Raw genomic sequence first — 13,494 nt, 5'->3', positions numbered from 1 at the left:
CTCTAGGCACTCTTTCCTAAAACTGATTTGCCTGAGAAAGTGTCTGTGTTGGTAATAATCCTTCCCTTTCTGGGAAGCATACCCCTCACTCCACGAATCTTACTAAGGGGCAGTTGCGCCAAATATAAAAATCTCCAGGTCCAGGTTCCCCAAACTGGAAACTTCCTTTACTAATTTAATTCAGTTTCCTTTCATGATTAATTAAGGCATTTTTTGTATTTAACAAAACGCGTTTCTTCTATTCCTTGATTTTGAAGGAAAGCACTGTGAAGGCAAATCATAGGGAATATTAGAAATAATAACAGATTAATAGGTATTATTTAAAGAATGATGTCACAGTTTAATTTTTCATTTCCAATATTTACATTATGCTGGTAATTATTATCTTGAAGCCAAATGAACCTCATGATGAACATGTAACATATCAACTTTAAAATGTAGTTATAAGGAACGTCGGTTTTCAGAATTGTTTCAGAATTGTTTCAGGAGGCACAGGAACACAAATGGTCGAAGGTTGTTGTACTCTGAGCTGGCCACTGCTGAAGGATAACAGACTGTTGTCTCTCCGTCCAATAGAATTGAGCACCTACTGTATGTCAGGCATTATTTCCGGCACTAGATAGAAACATGATGAGCAAACATTGACATGTTACATTCCAGATTCTTACTTGTGGCTACCTCTAGCAAGCTGAGTGAGGCAAACAACTTAATTTAATAATTACTCAAATAACTCTAAAATTCAATTTTGTAAGAACTACTAAGGAGGGGCATTTTGGTGAGTAGAGAATGTAGAATGGGGACTGACAAAAAATAATGAGGATCGACCCATTTCATGAAGGAGATGTCAGGGAAGGTGGCCCTAGGGAAATGATGTCTGAACCAAGAACAACGAAGACTCTCTATGAAAGGACTCTGAGAACCCAGGAGGAAGGGCCCTGGTAGTATGGCAGGATTGGGAGAAGGAGGATCAGCCTTTATAGAGTAGGTTGTTTTTAGAAAGGGCCTTTGCCTTTACACAAGTACAACCCATGTTATAAATCGGTGGTTCTCAACTGGGAGTGATTTATTTCCCAGGGGACATTTGGCAATTTCTGCAGACAGAGTTGGTTGCCGCAACTGGGGCAGTGCTAGTGGCATCTAGAGGGTAGAGACCAGGGGCACTGCTAAACATTCTACAATGTGTAGGACAGCCCCCACAACAAAATGTAGCCTCCAAAGTCAGGAGCACTGAGGCTGAGAAATTCTGTTATGGATGAGGGCAGGGCAGGCCCCACACACATCTGCAGCGGATGTGGGCTCATTTGTACATTCATTCAACAAATATTGAGTGCTCACTGTGCTCGAGACCCTGTTCTGAGTATATTTGAGGCATATCATGTACCCCCTTAACCAAAATTGTCACCTCAAATGGCCAGCCTGATTGTGTTCCCGTGACCCAGCCTAAATTTTTCACCTTTCAAATAGTGGCAGAATTGGTCTTACTGTCTGTAAAAAGAAGAGATAACAAGGTATGGACATTGTTAGCAAGATGGGCACTGAGGCATTGTTTATAATAGGGGAAAAAACCTAAATATCTGTCAGTAAGGGAATGCTTACATGATTCTAACACAGCCATACAGTAGCGTCCAAAAAAAAAAAAAAAAAAAAGAAAGGAAAGAAAGATGACACAGAAAATAACCATGAAGATATTAGTAACTGGGAAAAAATTTTGGAATAGCAGGTAGAGTATGATTGGTGTGATTTATGTTTTTAAATTGGTTTATGTGTGTGTTTGCGTGTGCATGCAAGTACTGGAGAAATTGTCACCAAATTCTGATAATGGCTACCTGTGGGAAGTGGAAAAATAATCCTGGAATGTGTTCACTGAGATTAGCCCTCTACCTGATTTCCTCCTTTCACATCAATTAGATTCTCTCCAGTTTATTATCTCCATTACTAGCAATATTCAACCAGTCACCAACTTGTGGAGATCCTTCAACTTCCAGGACAGTATCCATTCCTTATTGTTAAATCCAAAGCCCTTCCAAACTTGCCTCCAGCTAATCTACTTAGCACTCTTCTTGGGAGCTGCTCTCCCTTACCAGCCTTGTTCCCACCCCCACTGCCCTGGAGCTTCGGCCATAGTGGATTCCTGGGAATTCACCATGCCATACTCTTTCAAGATAGGCTCCCCTCTGCGCCTGAAAAACAGTCCTCCATTTTTTATACCTGTTTGGTCAGGATGGACTAAGTTATACTGTGGTTATAATTAATCCGAAATGCCGGTAACTTAAAATAAAAAAGGTTTATTTCTCATTAATGAAAATCAACCTGTCCCTTTTCAGGTTGGTTGGGGAGGTCTGCTCCATATCATCCTTAATTAAGGACCCAGAGCTCAAGGAGGTCAAGGAACTCCAGACCACCACTTTCAGGAAGGAGAAGGGAATACGTTTACTAATACACTAGCACCTAGAAGCTATCTCTGTTCACATTTCCTTGACCAAAACAAGTCCTATGGCCACACCTAACATAAAATAAGGTGGAGAATTTCAAACCTATTATTTTCTTGGAAGGTAGAGAGTCATACATTTTTGAGAAACTCAAATTCTGTAATTTTGGGGTGCAGTATTCTATATAAGTCCATTAAGTCTTTTGCTAATCATGTTCTAATAATCTGTATCCTGAGTCATTTATCTGCTCACTTCATCCTGTGGTTTTATCAATCTTAGCTTCATATTTTTTAAAAAGATTTTATTTATTGATGTGAGAGAGAGAGGGAGAGAGAGGGCGGAGGGGGAGGGGTAGAGTGAGAGGGAGAGAGAGAATCTCAAGCAGACTCCTTGCTGAGCACAGAACCTGACACAGGGCTTGGTCTCAGGACCCTGAGGTCATGATCTGCACTGAGATCAAGAATTGGACGCTTAATGGACTGAGCCACCCAAGCTCCCCTTGCCTTCCTATTTTTAAAGCTACATTATAAGATGTATACAAGTTTTATAATCACTCTGTCTTCCTTGTGAATTGAATTTTTTATTATGATGTATCTTTTTTAGCTATAGTAATGTATTTTGCCTTAAAATATAATTTAATATTAATATATACTATTAATATCAATATAATTTTGATTAATATTTACATATTTTCCACCTTTTCAACATTCTTTTTTTTTTTTAAAGATTTTATTTATTTGACAGAGAGAGACAGCCAGCAAGAGAGGGAACACAAGCAGGGGGAGTGGGAGAGGAAGAAGCAGGCTCCCACCGGAGAAGCCCGATGTGGGGCTCGATCCCAGAATGCTGGGATCACGCCCTGAGCCGAAGGCAGATGCCTAACGACTGCGCCACCCAGGTGCCCCGAAATTTTCAACATTCTTAATATTAATATTGAAGATGTCTTTCTTATAGTTAGTACATAGATTTTTTAAATCCAGTTCAATACTCTTTCACTTTATTTGAAGTATTTTATCCATTGGCATTTGATGTAATTACTGATATATTTGGATTTAAGTCTACCATCTTATTGTTTTTATTTTTCCCACATGTCCTGTGTTCTTTTTGTCCTCCTCTCTTGCTTGTTTTGGTGTGGTCAAATATTCTATATTCCTGTCCATTACCTTGGAAGTTATATACTACTTTTACTACTCTCTTAGAGGTTATCCTAGACAAAAATATGTATCTTTGACTTATCAAAGTCTAATTAATTGGTATTTTTATCTTCTTCCACAGTAATATAAGGATCGCAGACCATTTTAATTTCATTCACTCCTCCCTTCTGACTTATACATACTTGTTCTATGTTTAAAAATTTTAAATCCCCAGTGGACATTGTTATGTTATTTTGTATAGTCTAATTCATTTGGATTCTTCAAATTAGCCTTTGTATTGTTCTTCATTTCTTCTTACATCTATAACCTGTCATTTAAAATCATTTTCCTTCTGCTTAAAGAACACTCCCTTAGTATCTACTGCTGGTGAAGAATCCTGAAAATGTCTTAATTTCACTATTATTATCACAGGCTGCTTTCACTGGGTATGGAATTCTAGGTTTTCTCTTAACACTTTAAAGATATTTAAATTCTACTAATTTCTAGCTACGATTGTTTCTGTCAAGAAGTAAGCTAATGGTCTATTCATTTTTTTTTCCAAGTAATGTTAGCTGCTTTTAACATTTTCTTCTCTTCATCTTTGGTTTTCATCTATTTAATGTGATGTACCTAGGTGTGGCTTTCTTTTTATTTATGCTGCTTGGGGTTCCCATGGGTTTTGGAATCTGTGGCTTGATATTTTTAGTCAATTTTGGCAATTTCTCAACTATTTTTCTCTTCAAATATTGCTGCTGCCTTATCGTCTCTCTCTTCTTCTAGAACTTCAGTCTTCACTTTATCTTCCATATCTCTTATTCTCTCACAGCATTTTCTATTCTTTCGTCTCTTCGTGATTCATTCTGATGTTTCCTTCTATCCTACTGCCCAGTTCATCACTTCTCCTTTTAACCGTGTTTAGTCAGCTGTTAAACTCGTCTACTGAACTCTTTACTTTTGTTATTTTTTTTTTTCAATTTTACATTGCTGTTTGGTTATTTTTCAAATCATCTTGTCTTTTTTTTTTTTAAGTTTCTAGTTCTCTGCCAGAATCTTTTATCTCCTTTGCATAGTCTCTGCCTGATAATGCTAGTAACTGCAGTTTTCTGAGATTGTTTCTATTGTTGTTTCCACTGGATCTCATTCATATTGTCTTATTTCCTTATGTGCCTGGTTATTTTCATGTGTGCAGCAGTTGTGTGTGAAAAATTGTTTGTAGACATAACATGAGACCTTAATGTGTTTTATTCCTCCAATGGATATTTACATTTGATTCTGCTAGGCACTTGGGAATACTAGCAATCTATGGTCACCTTAATCCAATTTGAAGAATTAAGCTCATTGGTAGCTGAACTGAGACCCTGCAAAATGTGGTCTGTTTCCTGTTTATCCAGTTTTAAGGTGCGGTCCATCAGGGCCCTCACCTAAAATGGGGGATTGCAGGACCCCCTCTCCTATGGTGGGCACTGGATTCCAACTTTTGCCCCTTAGGATGCAAAACTGCCTCCATGTTGCTTAGACTCTCAGCTTCTTAGTTGTCACTTCCAGAAACAGCAAATATCTCAAGGGAAAAAGACGCCTCAGTTGTTGGGCTTGCCCCCCTAAATTCCCATCTTTCTCCAGATCTTGGTTTAGCACCTCTTTGTTATCTTAACTCTTTGATGTACTTCAGGTTGATTTTATTTTTGTTTTGTCCAACCTTGGTAACTGTCCTCAGCAAGAGAGCAGGCCCCAATGATGTAGTCTGCTGTTACCAGATGGTAGGAAGTAGAAACGCGGAAGCGGGCCAGGTTTGAGCGCATGCGCACACCTTATGTGAGTGCTGGGCGCTGGGGTTAACCAGAGAGCATGAGCCTTTTTTGCCTTATGGAAACGAGAGTCTCATGTTGCCAGATTTTTCCATTTTTTTTTCAAAAGAAGCAGGAAATGCAGGCTTTTTAAATGTGAAATCACAATTTTCAATGGTGGGTAAAAAAAAATTTTTAACTCTCAGGAAACTGAACAAGACACATTTGCAGTTCAAATCCAGTTGGAAATACCTGAACTATAGTATATGTTGATGGGAGAAGGGGAGTTAAAGGTGGTCATCTTTCACTATTAACCTTAGCTTTCAGTAGTCCAGGCTGCCTTGAATAAACCCCAGTCCCTCATACACACACACACACACACAAAAGTTTTGAAACCCATTTATGTCTTTACCGAAATCTCTTTAAAATGCCAATGGGAGGGGCACCTGGGTGGCTCAGTCGGTTAAGCATCTGTCTTTGGCTCAGGTCATGATCCCGGGGTCCTGGGATAGAGCCCTGCATCGGGCTCCCTGCATTGGGCTCCCTCCCTCCCTCTGCCTGCTGCTCCCCCTACTTGTGCTCTCTATGTCAAATAAATAAACAAAGTCTTTTTTAAAAATGCCAGCAGGAGGTTGGGTTCTATTCATAACACCAACAACGTTTCTGGAAAATCTCCTCCCATCTCTCTCCCAAATCCTCCTTATGACAGCCCACCAGCTACTACAATGCCCCTTAACTTATCTCTTAAATTCCCCCTGGTTCTTCCCATCTCTGGCTCTTAGCTCTCTTTTCCTCCCTCTTACCTTCTGATGTATTCTGCTTTCCCTAATAGGTAATTCCCCGCCTTTTCTTCAGTGGACTCATCAAGTCATCCCCGCCCTCAGCACCTCGTGACTCAGAATCCGGTCCAGCATTTTCCTATATTCCACACAAGAAAGGCTCCAAAACCTAGCTGCCAAGACTAATCCTCTTTCACAGGAAGTGGGGGTGGGGAGACATGACGCTGTAAATACTCTAAAATCTGTATTTTTTTTTTCCTGTCCCATCAGCTTTGCCATCTGGGATGGGGTGAAGCCAGGACGCGATGTCATTTGCAAAGGAAGCAGAGCCAGTTTCCAGGATGCTTTGGCACCATGCTGGGTTTTCAGATGGCTGCCATTTCCTTGTCATTTACCTTCTGTTGAAAGGACAGTGCCCCCGCCCAAACCATCACCCCTCTTGCAAATGAGGAGGGAGAAGCCAGAAGGAAGAGAAATCAAATGCGGACTTTTCCTGATTTGTCTAATAATAGAAAGTTGGCAAAGCATGTCACAGAATAGAAAGTATTTGATAAAAATAGCATCTGTTAAGCCTGGGACTCAAGCTGGAGATGCATGGAAATGAAATTTATTCCTTCTTGAGTGTTCCCCAGCTAGTCTAACAATTCTGTCTCCCTCATTAATGAGAGAGGTTTAAAATGCTACTTTCTGTGACCAAAACGCCTCTCTTTCCCAAGGCTGAAGGTGGAGGAGGCGCTGGCTGAATTAAGAGAAGCACTAGACTGAGAGGCTCCCTCTGGCCAGTCGGGTGTGGCTCTATCATCCTCACACCCACCATTGACTTTGAGACATGGTGTCAGGCCCCCCACCCTTTACACCAGCTTGTGAGATGGGGGATCTGGGAGAAGGTTTTCCGACAAGCCAGTGTCACTGACTCACAGGAACCTAATTGATATCTTAACTGTGTAGTATTATTACTCTCCCAAAGGGAGGTCTCTGGCTAGGTGGCCCTGAGTAAAAGGGCAAAAACCAAACCAAACCAAACAAACCACCAAAACCCAAAGGCTGATGTCCTCTCCTTCACAAAGCAGCTCCTCGAGGTGTCTGGGGCTTTCACATTTCCTCCTGCTACTGAGGACCCCCAGGGGTGTCCCCTCAGCTGAGGACGGGAACCCCAGATTGGGCCTTTCTCAAAGCACTCCCTAGAGCCCAGTGAACTCTCCTCCTCATGACAGTCGTCTGTGTCTCCCGCTCTTCCAGGTCCCAGCCTCTTGATATCCTGCTTGAGACTAATAGTCTCACTGAAAAGCAAAACTGAGCCAAACTAACAGTAGAAGAGAACAAGTGATCAAGTGGCCCCTGTTAAATGACCTGGTTTTTAATGTTTTAAAAAAAAAATTGTGATGGGGCACTTGGCTGGCTCAGTTGGTGGAGCGTGTGACTCTTGATCTTGGGGTTGTGAGTTTGAGCCCCACGTTAGCTGTAGAGATTAAAAGTAAAATCTTTTTTAAAAAAGTTAAAAAATAGGGGCACCTGGATGGCTCAGTCGGTTACCTGACTCTTGATTTCAGCTCAAATCTTGGTCTCTGGGTTGTGAGTTTGGGCCCCGTGTTGGGCTCCACACTGGGCATTTAGCCTACTTTAAATAAAGAGAAAAAGGGGGGCACCTGGGTGGCTCAGTTTTTGGGCTTCAGACCCTTGATTTTGGCTCGGGTCGTGATCTCAGGGTCATGAGATCGAACCCCACATGAGGCTCTATGATGAGTGTGGAGCCTGCTTGGGATTTTCTCTTTCTCCCTCTCCCTCTGCCCTTCCCCCTCTCACACTCTCATGCTCTCTGTCTCTCAAAAAATAAAAGGGGGGGGGGACGACCCAAAAAAAGGTAAAAAATTAAAAACTAAAAATTGTGATAAAGTACATATGACATAAAATTTACCATTTTGACCATTTTCAAGTATACAGTTCAATGGCATGAAGTACAATGGTTGTACATTCTTGTGCAACCATCACCGCCCTCAATTTCCAGAACTCTTTTCATCTTTTTTTAAAGTTTAAATGATTTTATTTTCGGACAACCTACATGCCTTTTTTCCCCTTAAAAACAATGCCTCTACTCCAAATAAATCAAGGTCAAAGTAAATGAAGAGCTCAAGAGTACATCACCCATTTGTCTAAGTCCTGGTGGTGTGGGCATGAAAAGCAGTAGCAGTTACAACAGCAGGTGAGAGATCTGGAGTGATAGCCAAACTTACTCACAGTTTCCCGTTTCTAAACCATCCTTAAAGAAAGTCATATTGGAGGTCACACCCTCCTCTCAGTGCTCGAGCGGAGCAACCATGCCATCCGGATTTGTGCTTCCATCCATAAAGAGCTGGTGATTTTTGCAATTAGCAAGGATAGGCTTGCTTTGTTCTGCAGCCCAGGTCTCTGTTCATCAAGTGTGCCTTCCGTTGAGTTCATGTAGTTTTTGATGTACGTCTTACAGGCTTTCTTAATGTGAAGCTGGTTTCCTGCAGGTGACAGTTCATGACAGTATCAACACCAGTGACTGCTTTTGGTACCTTTGCTCTCAGGGTCTTTAGTGGAGGCATGGCCACAAACGAATAAGTCATCAGTGTTACCGTCTATCCTACTGACCATCTTCCTGTCCACCTCAGGGGGGAGCCCACCCTTGGTCTCCTGGATCTTGATGTCGGGGGACTTATCATCATGGTCGATGAGGTCGCAGTCCATGATCACAATGGCAGGGGGAGGGTGGAGTTGGATGAGGATGGCTCTAGGTTAACAGGAGCCAGGAGTTGGGAGACAGTGGTCCAGCATGAGCACTGCTCCACTGGGGAGGGGAGCAGGCAACAGGCAGGAAAGCAGAGCCCTTTTTGTCTTGCAAAACAGAAACTCCACACCCTTAGACAACAGCTTCCCATTGCTCCCTCCCCTTGGCCCCTGGAAAACACCATTCTGCTTTCTGTCTCTATGATTTTGACTATTGTTTTACCTCAGATGAATGGAAACGTTCAGTGTTTGACCTTTGTTTCACTTAGCATAATGTCCTCAACTTTTGTCCATGTTGTGACATGTGTCCGCATTTCCTTCCTTTTTAAGCCTGAATACTATTCCATTTTATATATGAACCATATTTTGTTTATCCGTGGAGCCATTGATGGACCCGGGGTTGCTTCCACCTTCTGGCTTTTGTGAATAACGCTACCGTGAACATTAGGTGCTCTTTTCAAGATTGTTTTGATGTACTTGTATTTCAACAGGACTCTCTAAGAAGATAATTCAAATGGTGGGTATTTTAAGAACCCAAGAAAGCCAGGGAGAGCTATTTTAGGTGGAAACAGACTTCAGTGTCCCCTGTATCAAACCATGTCACTGCATATGGGACTGCCCCCAGATGCACGTACTGGTATCATGTATTTTGCATTTCCTCTCTGAAAAGGGTAAAAAGTTATGCCCAGTGGGGAGAAAATGTATAAACACTTAATTTCCCAAGCCAGTTGACCATGGGGATTTTGACGGTGGTGATTTATCAGGCAGTGACATTGAGAGGCGACAGAATGGTGTAGGAACAAACAGGCTTCAGCATTAAACCTGGCAAACGTGTTTCCCCTGCATGGGCTCCAAATGCCTTCCTGTCCTGACTCTTTAGGGTCCTTGTTGATCCCATTCCCCTCCTGAACTCTCCTGTGTCTTGAACTCCTTACCTTCTCCCCATCAGCACTGCAATATGCTGAAGTCTTTCACAAAACAAAACTGCAAGGCCAAAGCACAGCCTCTCCTTTGAGCCCTGTCTCCCTTCGCCTCTCTCTCTCTCCTTCCCTCTCTCTCTCTCTCTCTCTCGTCCCCCTGGAAGCCTGTCTTCACCATCTGCTTTCACAGCCACTCAGTTCACTCCTAGACTTACTGCACTCTGGCTTCAGCCCCAGTGCTCTTCTTCTGGGTTCTGATGCAACCTTGCTGGGCCTCCTGGTCTGAGCTCGTGGTGGATCTGAGTTGAGACTCCTATTCAAGACAGCAAGAGCACTGCATCCGGAGACGTCCTGGCATGTAGCTTCAGAGGCAGTCTCTAGAATACTGAGAATACATATATATTTTTCCCCATGAAGGTGTATGGTAACCCATGTAAGGTGTATGATCTATGGAACCATATCCTTACAAACTCAGAACATCTTCCAACATTTTTCATACAGTGGAGCCTAGAGGTCAGGAGATCAACTCTATCATCAAACAGACCCGGAGAGAACTCCAGCTCTGCCAGCTGCTACCTGGGAGACCTTGGCAAGTTACTTCAACGCTCTGTGCCCCCGTACCTCACCTCAGAAATGGCCATCGCAACATCACGTACCTCATGGATGATTAGAAGTGAGTAAGACAGTGTGTGTCAGGTGCTGAGCACAGTGCGTGGCTCATAGGAAGCATTTCATAAGGAATAGCTCTTATTACTACTTTTTATTGGTACAAGTTGACCTTATGATCTGGGTCCACCTTGATTTTCGCACCTGTAAAATGTGAATGAACAAATGTGGTAAGACTAAGGGTTTGTTACAAAATTCTGTAGAAAAATCCTTAGTTTCCTGAGTGATCAGGAACATTTAAGGGGCGCCTAGGTGGCTCAGTCGGTTAAGTGTCCAACTCTTGATCTCAGCTCAGGTCTTTATCTCGGGGTTGTGAGTTCGGGTCCCCTGCATTGGGCCACGTTGGATGTGGAGCTTACTTAAAAAAGAAAAGAAAGAAAGAAACATTTTTAAAGGACAGTGTGAGGGGGCGCCTGGGTGGCACAGCGGTTAAGCGTCTGCCTTCGGCTCAGGGCGTGATGCCGGCGTTATGGGATCTCACAGTGTGAGAAACTACAGGGAGAAACATTGCAGAGGGGCCCGAGAAAGGCAGAATCCTCAAATGAGAATGAACATTCCTAGATGTTGGGAGATAAACCAGAAAGCACAAGAGTATGACGAAAATGTGCCTCTGTGGTTAGCGTCAGATAAGATGAATGATCTCTGTTATGCAAGTACAAACACAGACTGTGCGGGGAAACAGCCAGTGGCAAAGCCATCAGAACTAAAATTAGATAGTAGTCAGCAGTCTGGCCACCAAAGGAGGCATCTACTGAGATAAATTAAAACTGTAGACCTCGTTTTAAAATAGAGATACTCCAAGAACAGATTGCAGAGTATGCGAATAGGCGTGTGAGTCTGACAACATGGCTGAAGTGCAGGCAAAAATTGAAGGACATTGAAGTAAAATCGGCACATGTTGGGCCACAGATAAAGGCTAGAGGACAGCTGAGCAGAGTCTGGGCCTGTGCCCCAGAGGCGTGGCCAGTAGCACAGGTGGTTCTCGAGCCCTTGAAATGTAGCTGGTGGAAACTGAGGAGTGTGATGAGTGTAAAATACACACAGATCTCAAAGACTAAGTACCAAAAAAAGAGAGAACATAAAATATATTAACAGTTTAAAAAATATTGATCACATGTTAAAACGATAATGGTTTGGATGCTGAGTTAAGCAAACTATACTAAAATTAATTTTACTGTGTTTCTTTTTCTTTTTAAATGTGGCTTCTATAAAATGTAAAATCACACACGTGGCTGGTGCTTGTGACTTGCTTTAATTTTTATTGGACTGTGGTGGTCTGGATAGCCCCATATTCCCTGTGCCCCACCCACATCCACACTGGCAGTAACCATGACCGGGGGCCAGTCATTTAACAAGTTAAAGCTTTAGTTTCCTCATCAGTAAGAAGAAGTGTTATAGGAGTTAAAGGAGGTAATTTAAAAAAAAATTAAGTTTTTATTTAAATTCCAGTGTAGTCAACATACAGTGTAATACTACTAGTTTCAGGTGTGTGATATAGTGATTCAGCCCTTCCATACATCACCAGTGCTCATCACAGTAGGTGCCCTCCTTAATCCCCATCACCTGTTACACCCATCGCCCCACCCACCTCCCTTCTGGTAGCCATCAGTGTGTTCTCTGTGGTAAGAGTGTTTCTTGGTTTGCCTCTCTCTCTTTTTCCTCTGAAAGGGGTGATTTGAAAAGCATTAGCAGAGTGCCTTGCGTATAGTAAGTCTTCAACATATGCAAGCTATGTTTTTTTGTTGTTTAATTCCAAAAAGCTGAGAGTTTACTATATGTCAGTATCATTATGTATTTAAGGCAATATTTGAGGACGCCTTCACAGTCCACCAAATGGGAAAGGAATATCTGCCACCTTTAAGAGCAGCAGTTTTTGGCTGGGGGCACTTTTGCTTCACAGGGCCGTCTGGTGATGTCTGAGACACGTTTGTTCGTCAAAACCTGGAGGGATGAAGCTGCTACTGGTGTCTAGAGGACAGAGGCCAAGGATCACGCTGAACATACTACAGCTTACAGCACACCCCCCCCACCCGACAGAATATCAGTAGTGCCCCAGGTGAGCAGCCCTGAGTTAGAGGCTCTTGGTCATTTACAGACTTTGATTAATAATCAAGCTTCAGAAATGTGTGGCACAGGAATTACAGATGTCATCCAGGTGCTTTGGGGAGCCACCCCCCAACTCCCACCCCAAGCAGCAGCCTCACCACCCAGAATTTATTAGAAACGCACCTTCTTAGGCCCCACCCCATTCCCCACTGAATCAGAATCTTAAGGTGGAGCCCAGAAATCTACGGTTTAACAAGCAGGCCCTCCAGGCGATTGTAATATACTCTCATACTCTCGGGTCTGAAAAGCCTGCTGAGCTGACCATGTCCCCTGGTTACCTCCTCCTGCACGTTCCGGGCCTGAGCGGCAGGTGGCAGCAGACCCGACATCGGCATTGTCCCGCCTGCGAAGACCAGAGACACTGCGTCCTCGCTCCGGACCCCTAGCTGGTGTCCGCTGGCAGCAGGACGCTGCCTCACACTCAGTAGTGTCTGCTTTCTGCTGTCTAATTTCCAGAAAGTTCGGGAGAAAAACATAGTTCGAACTCATTCTGGGCCCCTTCTTAGTCACATAGTGCTAACAGGGCTTTGAAATTGTTCAGTTCTAACTTATATGACTAAAGCATATTTTCCAGACAATTCGGTGAATAATATGGTTTGGACTATTCTTCTCAAACACTTAGCACCTACAAAATCCCAAACCACGAGAATCAGTCGTTTCTGCTGTCCCTGGGGCAGCTTTGGGCCAATCACTTGACATCGCACACCTGAATGACTCTTTGTCCCCCCCCCCATCTACACGTGCACCCGATCTGGTGAATGATGAACATCGCAGGATTCCCTGCATCTTTTGTGAGGCAGATTAAATTAGTTGGGCAAACCTCGTTAAGGATAAGACTAAGTGCATTACTGTTCAGGTAGTTTCCCACTTGAGCCACAAGGGGGCACCCTCCACCCTGCCATGGGCATCCATGGGCCAAGTAAAGA

At 43.1% G+C, this 13,494-nt stretch overlaps 1 protein-coding gene and 1 pseudogene across 12 annotated transcripts in view; one reads left to right on the top strand and one right to left on the bottom strand.

Annotated features, from left to right (window-relative positions):
- LOC123790207 (uncharacterized) overlaps positions 1 to 13,494 on the top strand; it is a 385,091-nt gene that overhangs the window by 327,529 nt on the left and 44,068 nt on the right. For 8 of the 12 annotated variants that reach the window (XM_087862175.1, XM_087862173.1, XM_087862180.1 and 5 more), the window contains one exon: positions 10,298 to 12,518. In XM_087862175.1, coding sequence (XP_087718301.1) covers positions 10,298 to 10,467 — 170 coding nt within the window. In that variant the 3' untranslated portion in view covers positions 10,468 to 12,518. Of the gene's footprint in view, positions 1 to 10,297; positions 12,519 to 13,494 lie in introns of those variants that run through there. The other 4 variants (XM_087862181.1, XM_087862182.1, XM_087862176.1 and 1 more) reach the window with 3 other exon arrangements.
- Positions 8,353 to 8,852, bottom strand: LOC123790524 (translationally-controlled tumor protein-like; annotated as a pseudogene).

Source organism: Ursus americanus, chromosome 5, assembly GCF_024610735.1.
Source record: "Ursus americanus isolate L20-20 chromosome 5, mUrsAme1.1.p, whole genome shotgun sequence".
Taxonomy (NCBI): domain Eukaryota; kingdom Metazoa; phylum Chordata; class Mammalia; order Carnivora; family Ursidae; genus Ursus; species Ursus americanus.
The sequence above is the reverse complement of the archived record's forward strand: the minus strand, read 5'-3'. Positions and strand labels throughout refer to the sequence as shown.